The sequence below is a fragment of the Hippopotamus amphibius genome, chromosome X, assembly GCF_030028045.1.
Source record: "Hippopotamus amphibius kiboko isolate mHipAmp2 chromosome X, mHipAmp2.hap2, whole genome shotgun sequence".
NCBI lineage: Eukaryota > Metazoa > Chordata > Mammalia > Artiodactyla > Hippopotamidae > Hippopotamus > Hippopotamus amphibius.
In genome coordinates, this window is record NC_080203.1 from 100286996 (window position 1) to 100300009 (window position 13014).

The 13014-nt window shown below is 38.9% G+C and overlaps 1 protein-coding gene across 1 annotated transcript; it reads right to left on the reverse strand.

Moving 5' to 3' along the window:
• Nucleotides 1-9228: 9228 nt before the first annotated feature.
• LOC130842010 (transmembrane protein 184C-like) lies at nt 9229-10862 on the reverse strand. Its single transcript, XM_057718655.1, is given in 2 exon segments — nt 9229-9499; nt 9716-10862. Coding segments are annotated over 2 exon segments (1413 nt in total). The 3' UTR covers nt 9229-9233.
• Nucleotides 10863-13014: the final 2152 nt, after the last annotated feature.

Genomic DNA, 13014 nt, shown 5'->3' on the forward strand with positions numbered 1-13014 from the left:
GCAGAGCCAAAGCTGTATCTTTTTTATGACCTAAGCTTAGAAGTCACGTTAACATCATTTCCATCATATTCTGTTGGTTGGATCGGTCATGAACCTCCACGTAGATTCTAGAGGAGGGAACACAGGCCTCTTGGTGGGAGGAATGTCAATGTCGCATTGAAAAAAGAGCATGTGGGATGGGATATGTCGATTGATGCAGTCATATTGGTCACATACAATCTGTCACACTTCCCAAATTTCTACAGGAACTCTCTTAGATCTTGGATCTATATTTGTAAAATAGAAATCAAAACCTCAGAGGAGTTTCTTTTCTTTCTTCTTTCCCTTGCACCCTCCCACCCTCTTGTCCTTCTGTCCTCTCAGTTATAAACAGCACAACTATAAGTGAGTTATTGTTTCACAGTATGAAATCTTGCCAGCAGGGTCATTTTGATGGTCCGCCTGGTGCTCCCTAAATAAAATTTATTTTTCCTATGTTTATATTTTATTTTCCACATTGCCAGAAGAAGGCTGTCTTTCCAGTCTTTTGATATGTCTTATCCAGTTATTTTTCAAGAAAGATTGTATAACATTACGAACATTAGAACCGGAACAATGCTTTTATTTACCAAGTACTTTAACAAGCTATGTGTCAGGCACTGTTCCAAGCAGACCCTTTACAAATATTAACTTGCTTAATCTTCATAACATGATATTCAACTTGTAGATGAGGAAACTGAGGCACAGAGAAGTTAAGTAACTTGCCTGAGGTCACAAAGCTAAACATGGCAAAGCCAGGTATCAAACCCAGGGCATCTGGCTTCCAAATCTATATTCTTTTTAAAAATGTTTTAATTTAAGTAGAGTTGATTTACAATGTTGTGTTAATTTCTGCTGCATAGAAAGTTATACAGTTATACAGATATTTACATCTTTTAAAAAATATTCTTTTCCATTATGCTTTATCATAGGATATTGAATATAGTTCTCTGTGCTATACAGTAGGACCTTGTTGTTTATCCATTCTGTATATAACAGTTTGCATCTGCTAACCCCAAACTCCTACTCTATCCCTCTCCCAACCCCCTCCCCCTGGTCAACCACCCGTCTGTTCTCTATGTCTGTGCAAATCTGTATTCTCACCTACCACGTTATACTGCCTCTTCACCATCATTTTACTCCATCGCCCTTATTAACTTGAACCATAAGGAAGAGTCTCAGGAAAAAAATATGAACTCTCAAAAGTACAAAATAATGGAAAGCTAAGGAAATATGCCTGGAGCAGTATATCCCGCAGGCTGCCGCCTGGCTAGCCTTACCACCCCAAACAGTTTTTTGCCGCAGAGTGACTGACTGGAACAAAGAACAGTAGTTTGCTAGATTTAATGTGATGAAATATAGAAGTGCAGCGCATTTGGTTAATATTTTAGAATATTTTTCTCATAGAACTTCTGTAATGGGGTATTGTTACCTTCGTACTGCAGCTAGAGAGACAAAGAGATTTAGAGGGACTTCCTCACATCACACAGTCAAAGGACTTCTGAGAAATGAGCAAAATTCTGCAGACATCAGGCCTGTGACTTTTACCGCTGCAGAGTAATCTCTCCCGAACAGCCTCTCCCAACAATATCAGGTTTCCTCAGCTGAGTATTTAGGAGGCTGCTGGCAAGTCTAATCACCTGGGACATCTTAACAACCGAAGTCACATTTGATGGAAAAACTCATCAAGAAGCTCTGGGTGATGGAGGGCATCTTGTCAGAATCTGGCCCCAAATACGGATGATGCCACATATTTGGAATTCTGCGAGGAGAATACAGAAATAGTTCAAGGAAAGTAGCAGAGAGGTTTATCTGATTCTTTGAACACAGAGTTTTCAAAGGAGAAACAAATTCTCCACGATCTGAAAAGCACCATTTATTCAAAACAGTAAATGAACTATTTGTTATTGGTATAAACAAAGATATAAAATAGATCCTTGGGCAGACTTTCAGGAAACCAGGGGCAAAAGGGAGCAAAGAAAGAAGAACCGAAAGAGAGAGAAGGCTTAGGCAAATAAGCAGTTTTGTCTTGAACATTTGCCAGGGAAAGCTGGGTAATGAAGGATTAAAAACAAAACAAAAAGGAAACAGGGTAAGAAAAGTACTACAAGGAATAAATGGCTGGTGACGTGGTCCATTTAAATGAAAAGATCCAAATCTTGTTGGCGGTGGGGATGGGGGCAGGGGGACAGCTGGCGGGGGTCAAACTCTGGGTTAAAAAAAAATAATGGCAAATAAATGAGCAAGAGGGAAAAAATGAATAAGGAGCGAGAATAGAAAGAGGAAAGGAAGCACATTTAACAGGAAACCAACCAAAATAGACAAGTACAGACAGTGTCATCTGAAGGGAGAGGGGAAGAAGGAGCCATTAACACTAGGCAAGCAGAAAATTCGAGGAGAGATGGTTTTAAATATTAAAAAATGCAGGACTTTCAAATTACCTGCCAATTCTCTCTCTGTGAATTATAGAGGACGGAAGCTTGGGATGTTGTCACAGGAATGATTAGCTCCTATGATTTTCCATCCCAGGAGTTAGCTGTTTTTCAAGGCCAAGGGGCAGGATCCCGACGGCCAGCTTTTTAAGTGCTCCAAAAGCTTAGGGCGGCAGTCAGTGGGGCAGGGAGAGGAGGGGATACCCGAGGAAGGTATTGGGAAGGATGGGTGTGTTGGTTGTCAAGAACCGCTGACCACCTGACTGCAAATGTCAGAGTAGGGGGCCAAGCCTTGCCTGGCCTCAGAGAACTTCCTCCTCTACTGCTAGGGCTGCTTGATGTCCATTTGTTGGTGCAGCCTTCGTAGAGCTCGAGGACAAATTTTGGCCTTAGCCTGGACTATCTCAGGAGCCCTGGCCCCATATGCTGGGACCCAGAAACAGGGCAGCCTTGCTGTTAATGTTGTCTTGATCTTGGGCTTTTTGACTCCACTCCCTAACTGGAAGCCATTGGTCTGCTCTCTCCTGGTCTTGGATTTGTTCTCTGTATTTAAGGCCCTGCTTTGGGCACCTGTTTGATTCCTAACAGCCTCTCAGGCTGGAGGCTTTGCCTTAGCCTTGATTGGCTAATCACAGAATCCAGAGTAGTGCCCAAACCCCTTCCCAGGGACTGGCCCCAACTACTGGAGGCAGATGATGACTGTCACCTGCTGCCCTTCTGTCCTCTTGGCTGTCTCAGTATCACCTATGCCTGGATTCCCATCACACGCTCTGAGCACCTTTAGGGACACTTTGTTCACCCGAGTGTGTACTTCCCGATGCTGCTGAAATCACATGGTCAGCTATGCTTTGCCATGGCTGTCAGAGGCCACGGGCTTTCTGCCGTATTGGACTGTTCTCCTGCTAGAAGCTGGGTCTGTGGCCCATGTCCCTGCAGCTGAGACTGTCCCACTGGTCTCTGTGCCATTCCAGGGAGGGAGGGGGTAGTTTGAGATGTCAGTCCTTCCCAGCCTGCTCCCATCTTACTGCAGCCAACCTGGTCATTCCCTGACAGCTTCTTTAAAAAAAAAAAAAAGGAAAGAAAAAATAAAATAAAATATATTAGAAGATACATAGTAAATAAATAGTTTGTTTCAGCATCCTCAAAAATATTTTACTAATAGGATTGTTTATTTACCTACACGAGAGCCAAGAAGAGACTAGGAAAACATTTATTTATTTTGATCAATATTTTTTAATTGAAGTATAATGATTTACAGTGTTGTGTTCATTTCTGCTATACTGCAGAGTGATTCAGTTATTTATATATATATGTGTGTGTATATATATATATATATATACTTTTTTACAATATTCTTTTCCATTATGGTTTATCATGGGATTTTGAATATAGTTCCCTGTGCTATACAATAGGACCTTGTTGTTTATCCATTCTATATGGAAGAGCTGACATCTACTAACCCCAAACTCCCACTCCATCCCTCCCTCACCCCTCCTCCCTCTTGGCAACCACAGGTCTGTTCTCTATGTCTGTGAGTCTGTTTCCGTTTCATAGATAGGTTCATTTGTGTCATATTTTAGATTCCACATGTAAGTGATATCATATGGTATTTGTCTCTCTCTGTCTGACTTACTTCATTTAGTATGATAATCTCTAGGTCCATCCATGCTTCTGCAAATGGCATTTTTTTGGAAAAACACACTTAGAATCCAGAGATGTGGCAGGTGCTGTCAGTGGCCCACTCAAAGCCCCTCGGCGCTCACTCTTCCAATACGAGACTCAGGCTCCCTCTGGTGAGCACCTGTGACTCAGCCTGTGCATGTTCTTTCAGCCATGAGCAGGGCAGGGCAGGCAGGAAATGCCAGAGAGTTAACACCCCTGGGAGCAGCCCTGAGCCAGAGATGGAGTTGAGGATAAATACCTTGGCTTCCTTTCTTCATTGGGAGGAGGTGACTAGACACCCCCAAAGTGTGTCCTGCGCTATCTCCCCAGAGTTCCCCAGCAGGACCGAGGTTCAGTTGCCTATAACTGTAACATGCTCAACAACTCACACTTTTTGGCTCCCTTCTCTTCCCCACATCACTTTCTCACTTTCCTACTGATGTTTCCTGAGATCATCTTCCCCCTGCTCCCCAAATTTGTGCTCAACTTCTTGTCTTGGAGTCTGCTTCTGGGGGAGTCCAAACTAAGGCAAGAGATTACATATTCAGGGTTAGGGATATAAGTGTTTTCCTGAGAAGGCATACCTGATTTGAACACTAGCATAATAATGCGTAATAATATACATTCTATAATGCAAAATACCAAAGTCCTCTGTTCACGGCACTTCTTCCCATCTGGGTTGCATGGACTCTGCTGGACTTTGAGAGGCTAATAGGTGTTATGAGATTTGGGGGTCAAATATACTTGGGTTAAACAAAATTAAGCAGATTTCTTCACTTCAGTACTTTTGTAGTCTTTAGGAAATTAATGGGCTTTGTCAATTTCCAAATGGGCAGGCTATAGACTTTCCAAATTCGGTTGATTTTAGAATCCCTTTTCCTCAAGAAGCCCTGTTAACACCTTGCAGGAGGCTAGCATCTCAGGGAATACAGCTTAGAAAAGGCCTTGGTGCTCAGCTACAGAATTAAAACATAATATTGAGAAACACATGAGGCAAGTTTTTCTGGTGGTGAGAATGCTGCATTTCAGGGCACCTGTGTTTTCTCTCATGTCTCAGCCAGCTAGAAGAACAGTCATCTATGGGCTGAGATCAGATATTAATATTTCTTTTGCACAGAAAACCAATTATTTAATTTTTTTTTGATTTGAACATTCACTGAGAAGATAAGCAGAGAAACTTGTTCCTCAAAGTGTGGTCTATAGACCAGCACCATCAGCATCACCTAGAGGCTGGTTAGGAATTAAATCCCAAGTCTCATAACATAGGTTTCAATAGAAAATTATTCATCATACTAAGAGCCATGAAGATCTTATATGGGTGTAAATGTATGTAAAGGGAATATTCGAGGCAATTATATTACAAATTGGGGAGGGTAAAGGGATACAAAAGCATATAAAGTTTCTAGACTTCACTTAAACTGGTAAAATGGTGACACTAGTAGACAGGACAATATGTCTGTGTTTATATACATTAGTGTGACTATTGCCTAGAAGAATCAAAAAGAAAACTATGCAAGGAGATATACTCAAAAACACTACACATAAAATGCAATTCTAAAAAATATTCCAGAAACCCAGAGGAAGGCAGGAAAAAGAAAACTGAAATGAAAAGCAGAGAATAAGCAGAAAACAAAAAATAAAAAGGCATACGTAAGATTTTACATATCAATAATTACATTACATTTAAATGGCCTAAATATACCAATGATGAGACAGAGAGTGGCAAAATGGATTTTAAAAGTGACTCAGTTATATGTTGTCTATAAAAAATATGCTTCAAATATGATATGGGTTGGTTGAAAGTAGAAAGATGGGAGAGCTATATAATCCAAACATTAATCAAAATAAAGCAGGAGTGGCTATATCAATAGAAGATATAAACTACAGAAAAAAGAAAATTACCAGGAACAGAGAAAGATATTACATAATGATAAAAGAGTCAATACACCAAGAAGACATAGCATTCCTAAATGTGTATGCACCAAGCCACAGAACAGCTAAATATGTGAATCAAAAACTGATAGAACTGAAAGGAGAAATAGACAAATCCACAATTATAGTTGGAGACTTCAACATTCCTCTCTCAACAATTGACAGCTGGACAGAAAATTGGCAAAGATATAGAAGAACGCAACACTACCATCAACCAATAAGATCTAAATTAACATTTATAAAACACTCCATCTAACATATACCAAAATAAACATATCCTGGGCCACAAAACAAACCTCAACAAATTTAAAAGAATTGAAATCATGTAGTTGTTTTCTCACTGCAATGTAATCAAACTAGAAATCAATACCTGTAAGATAACAGGAAAATCTCCAAAAACTTGCATATGAAACAAAACACTTCCGAATAATCCATGTGACAAAGAGGAAGTCTCAAGTGAAATTTGAAAAAAACCTTGAGGGACTTCCCTGCTGGTCCAGTGGCTAAAACTCCGCACTCCCAGTGCAGGGGTCTTGGGTTTGATCCCTGGTAAGGGAACCAGATCCCACATGCTGCAACTAAAAGATCTTGCATGCCACAACTAAAAGATCTTGATTGCGGCAACAAAGATCCCACACACGGCAACAAAGATCCTGCATGCCGCAGCTAAGACCCGGCGCAGTCAAATAAATAAATAAATTAAATAAATAAATATTTAAAAATAAATAAATAAAAAAATATTGACCTGAATGAAAATTAAAATGAAAACACATTTTATCAGAATTTGTGGGACACAGCTAAAGCAATGCTGAGAGGAAAATTTTTAACACTAAATGCTCACATTAGAAGAGGAGGAAATTCCCTGGCGGGGAAAAAAAAAAAAAGAGGACAGGTCTCATATCAATAATCTAAGCTACCACCTCAAGAACCTAGAAAAAGAAAAAATAAACCTGAAAGAGCAACATAAATCCCAAGCAAGTAGAAGAAAGGAAATAATAAAGATAAGGGTGGAAATTAACGAAGTTGAAAACAAAACAAAACAACAACAAAAAAAGAAAAATCAATGAAACAAAAAGCTGGTTCTTTAAAAAGAACAATAAAACCTGTTGTGGTCATTACACAAATCTACACATGTGACAAAATGACACAGAACTATCCACACACATTGTACCAATGTCAATTTCCTGGTTTTGATATTGTGCTACAGTTACGTCAGATGTAATCACTGGGGAAAACTGGATAAAGGGCTCATGGGACCTCTCTGTACTATCTTTACAACTTCCTGTGAATCTATAATTATCTTAAAACAAAAAGTTAAAGAAATTGGAAAACATCTGCACAACTAAAATTTTGTTTATTTTACAGTGTCATATAAATTCCTCATAGGAAAACTACAGGGTGCTTATAACAAATGGACCCTATTCCTTCATCTGGTTTTAATATTATGTGGTTTCTTGACATTCCAAAAGCCTGGTCACCTTCCTCTGAATGTTGTCTAATGCCCAGAAGGGAACACCTGCTTCAGATGGGATATCACCTCCCTTATTCTAGATACTATACTTTTATTAATGTGGCCACAGTCTTCTCTGGCTTTTTAAGTAGCCATAGCACACATTCTTGCATTGTTTTTGGTCTTGTAGTCATATAAAACTTTCAGATACTTGCATATGAATGGAAAAATAATTTCACCATTAGTACTTGTATAGTTGGTTATCATGAACCTACATGGAAAATTTTTCATTTATCCTTGTAGGATTTCACCTTGTTTGATTCAGTCCAGCTCTGTCCTCATCAAGATAGTTTTCAGAATCAATTTAGTTTCCTACCATAAGGGCTATCTTCACATTGTGATTCAGCTGCAGACATGTCAGTATCTGTCATTCTATGGCTTCATCTCAGTCACTGCTATAAAAATGTTGAAAAGGATAAGGTACAGTAACTATGGAGGTACACCACTTTGATGTTCAAGAAGAAACTTACCATTCAGCTGCATGGAATGCAGTTAAATTCATGCATGGAATGCAGATAGCCTTTACAGTTAATGCCTTCAGGTTCTGCGTCAACTTTGTGTGTGTGTGTGTGTGTGTGGTAAAAGTAAAAAAAAAATGTAACATGAGATTTACCCTCAACAAGGTTTTAAGTGTAAAACACAGTATTGTGAACTGTCTATGTTGTACAGCAGATCTCTAGAACTTTTTTGCCTTGCATGACTGAAACTTTATGCCCATTGAACAGCAACCTTCCCACCCCTGCTCCCCCCAACCCCTAGCAATCACCAGTCTACTTTCTGCTTCAGTGGGTTTGATTACTTTAGATGCCTCATATAAGTGGAGTCATGTAGTATTTGTCCCTCTATGACTGGCTTATTTCCTTAGCATAATGTCCTTAACGTACATCCATGTTGTAGCATACGACAGTGTTTCCTTCTTTTGTGGTTGAATAATATTCTATTGAAAGTATATACCATTTTTTCTTTATCCGTTCATCTGTTGAAAGACATTTAGGTTGTTTCCACTTCTTGGCTATTGTGAATAACGCTGCAACAAACACAGGAACGCAGATATCTCTTTGAGATCCTGATTTTAATTCTTTTGGGTAGATATCCAGAAGTGGGATTGCTAGATCATATGTAATCCTATTTTTAATTTTTTGAGGAACTGCCCTACTGTCTTCTATAGTGGCTACACTGTTTTGCATTCTTGTTTTTTTAAATGATAAATTCTTATTTATTGAAAGACATCCAGCTGAGAAATAGAGAAATAATTGTTAGGTAAGCATATATGGCACAATTATGATTCAGTTCCACTAACTCGTATTCTGAATTACACTTTCTGCTAATTCCAGAGCATTATATTCATGCAGCAGTGGTAGGAAGCACTGATTTTTTTTTTTAATGTCCTCCTCTTGATAAAGCACTGTAATGTCAGGAACGTTTAGTAGTCATTTTCTACCATTTGAGTATGTAATACTCTATAGTGTTAAGAAGTCAAGTCGAAGTCTAGGATATTTAGACTGATTATTTGTGATATACAAAACCTAGTTGTATAAATCCAGTAGAAATACCTGGTTTTTGCCATTCTGTTGAAATTTTCCATCAATAATGGCTTGTCCCAAGCATAAAATCCTGAGCAATGGGATACCAGGTCATGAAATAATACGGTAGTAGCACAGTCTGCTTCTGCACACTGTTCAGGAGGCCACGGACTTATCTAAAGTTTCTTTTTTCTCTCCTGTAGTATCATTACATATATTGTCAGATATGTCAGCTGTAGTAGGTGTAGTCTGGGGAGTCACAGTGTGTCCAAACCCTTGATAGTGGCCCATGGGTGAAGGTGGCACAGAAGAGGCAACGGAAATTGCATCCTGTGATGATGAGGACAGCAAGCTCGCATGTTCATTCTGGTCTTGATCCTCAGGAAAGAACCTTTTCCTAGGATGTCCCATGACTGTCCTTCCTTTAAAGTAATATAAAGGTTTCCGAGTTAGCCAAAAGTTAGGTTGTTTTCACCACTATAAACTTGCTGTGCTGAAAATAAGCTCCCCCTTGCCTCCCTCCCAATTTGGAGAGCCTTACTGTGGTTACTGCTTCTCACAAAGTCTTTTCACCTCTTGAGCAGACCCGATAGGAGAACTACAGTAGCCCCTCAATGAATGAAATGGCCAGCACTTACCAACATGCCTTACTTGCTCAGAAATGTCATCCCTAATGCCTGAAACATCCCACATGGCAAGAAAGGAATCAAAGCATGAGCCCTCTTCTGCTTCTTGGACGTTTGGTTTACATGAGAAAATGTAGTGATGAGTGATAGCAGCAAGGAACATCTCAATACAGATAATAAAGTCCTGGAGTCCTGTGGCCACAGCTTCTACCATTTGCCATTCCCATGTATGCTTTTCAGAAATAACGCCAACTTTTACCAACAAAGCAATAACTACTGCTTGCCAAAAAGAAACAAAAACCACCAGCTTTACACAAAGAAATTTGCCCACAGGTTGAATTGGACTCAGTTCTTCCTTCAGTACTTTATAAAACAGGAGGAGACGATACATGGCAAACAACTGTGACATATTGTTTATTATAACCAAGTAAGTCCAAGCATTTGAAAAGCTAAAGTTCCCTTCATCATATATATCAAGCAGCTCACAGATTAAAGCAACGATGGTGGTGAATGGTCTGACAACTGTATATTGTAATACACCCAGTTTGCATCTAAACAGCAATACTTCTCCCATTGTCTATGGTGGACAGCAACACAAAGGAGGGAAATGTTTCTGCTGATCTTTGGCTTCAAGGATTAATACCAGATTTGGATACCGGTTAGTTAGATAATTGGTAAGGAATCCCATAAAGTTGTAAATGACGTAAGCTTCGTAACATTCTCTGCAGGTATCCACATATACTGCAATGCTGGGGTATTTCAAAGCTATCCAACTATCTAAACTGTAGATGGGTACCATCCAAAGAATCCTTATTATTGGTTTCTGTAGTTCAGGTTGTGTATAATGCACTAAATGTTGCAATATCACCCAAAGTGAGATAGGTATAGTCAACAGCAAAAACATTCCAGCAATAAACCAAGCCTTGGTGTGTATTCCAACCTCCAGTTTCTGTAACTCCCACATGCACAGGGGAACCGCAACCACTATGGACACCAGGTAGATGACCACCGCTAAAGGTCGAATTCACTGTCTCCAGTTCCTCCAGGTACAAGTGCAAGGCATGTTTTCGCATAAATCAGCTCCAAGTATCAAGGGAAGAGAGCTCGAAGGAGATGGTAATGAGGAGCCCTGTCCTTTGGTTGTTTTGTCCACCCACATACTACGAAAAAACAGCCGGTGGGCGACTTTACCAGCAGCTCGAACGGCCTCCTCGGCCCACGCTGTGCTTTCTGTTGCTGCTGCTGCTGCCACAAACGGGGCGGCTCAGGGTGCTACCGGGGAGCAGTACGGGCAGCATTCTTTCTTCCCCACCCTGCATCTCCCCACCTCTTCCGCGGTGGAATCCTCGGCAGAGCTGCTGCCCTCACCTGGGGATCGCCCAGAGCTCCGCCTGCAGCATGGCTTGGAGGGGCTGTTTTGCATTCTTACCAACAGTGCACAAGTGTTCCAATTACTCCACATCCTCACCAACTCTTTTTTTTTTTCATTTTTGTACTGTGTAGTATTTTTTCTTTTTCTTCTAATTTTATCGAAATATAATTGATATGCAGCACTGTATAAGTTTGAGTACAGCTTAATGATTTGACTTACATACGTCATGAAATAAAATTATTTCTGTTTGCAGATGACATGATTTTATATGTAGAAAATCCTAAATATTCAACACCAAAAAAAAAAAAAAAACCCAAAAAACAAAAACCAAAATCTGTTAGAACTAATAAAGGAGTGCTGTAAAGTTTCAGGATACAAAATCAACATACAAAAATTAGTTGCATACTGTAAAATGAACTATCTGAAAAAGAAATTTAAAAAATATCTCATTTACAATAGCATCAAAAATAACAAAATACATAAGAATAAATTTAACCAAGGAGATGAAAGATCTGTACGCTGGAAACTACAAAACACTGATGAAAGAAATCAAAGACACAAATAAATGGAAAGATATCTTGAGTTAATGGATTGGAGGAATTAATATTGTTCAAATGTCCATACTACCCAAAACCATCTATAGCGTCAATGCAATCCCTATAAAAATTCCAATGGCATTTTTTTTTTTTTTTTACAGAAATAGAAGTAAAACAATCCTAAAATTCACATGGAACCACAAAGGACCCTGAATAGCCAAAGCAATATAGAAAAATAAGAAAAGTCTGGAGGCCTGGTTTAGAGTTAGGTTGCTTATTTGAGATATTTGTTCTTTTTTTAATGTAGGTGTTTATCATTGTAGTAGTCCCTCATAGTACTGCTTTTTATGTAGCCCATAAGTTTTGGTATGTTGTACTTTAGTTGCCATCTTTCTCAAGGTATTTTGGATTTCTTTGATCCATTGATTGTTCAGGAGTGTGTTGTTTAATTTCCACATATTTGTAAATTTTCCAGTTTTTCTTCTGCTATTGATTTATAGCTTCATTCCACTGTGGTCAGGAAAGATACTTAGTATGATTTCAGTCTCCTTAATTTTGTTGAAACTTGTTTTGTTGACCTAACATGTGATCTATCCTGGAGAATGTTCCCTGTGCACTTGAGAAGAATGTGTGTTATGCTGCCGTTGGGCGGAATATTCTGTAAATGTCTCTTAAATCCATTAGGAGTATAGTGTTGTTCAAGTCCTCTGTTTCCTTGTTGATTTTCTGCCTGGATATTCTATCCATTACTGAAAGTGGACATTGAAATCTCCTATTATTGTCATGTTGCCATTAATTTCTCCCTTCAGTTCTGTCAACGTTTGCTTCATTTAATTAGGTGCTCTGATTTGGATGCATATATGTTTATAATTGTTATATCTTCCTGGTAAGTTGACCCTTTTATTATTATGTAATGTCCTTCTTTACCTCTTATGCCAGTTTTTGACTTAAAGTTTATTTTGTCTGCTATAAGTGTAGCCACTTCAGCTCTCTTTTGGTCACCATTTGCATGGAATATTTTTTCTGTCCTTTCATTTTCAGCCTATATGTATCCTTAATTGAAAGTGAGTCCACAGACAGCATATAGTTGGATCTTTTTTATCCATTCAGCCATTCCATGTCTTTTGATTGGGAGAGTTTAATTCATTTACATTTAAAGTAATTATTGATAGGGAAGGACTCACTACTGCCATTTTGATCATTGTTTACAGTTTTTCTTGTAAGCTCTTTTGTCCCTCTCTTCTTGCTGTCTTCCTTTGAGTTTCGTTGATTTTTTTTTGTAGTGACATGCTTTGATTCTTTTCTTATTTTCTTTTGTATATCTTCTATAGGCATTTTCTTTGTAGTTACCATGGGACTTACATGAAACATCTTATACTTGTAACAATCTATTTTAAGCTGAT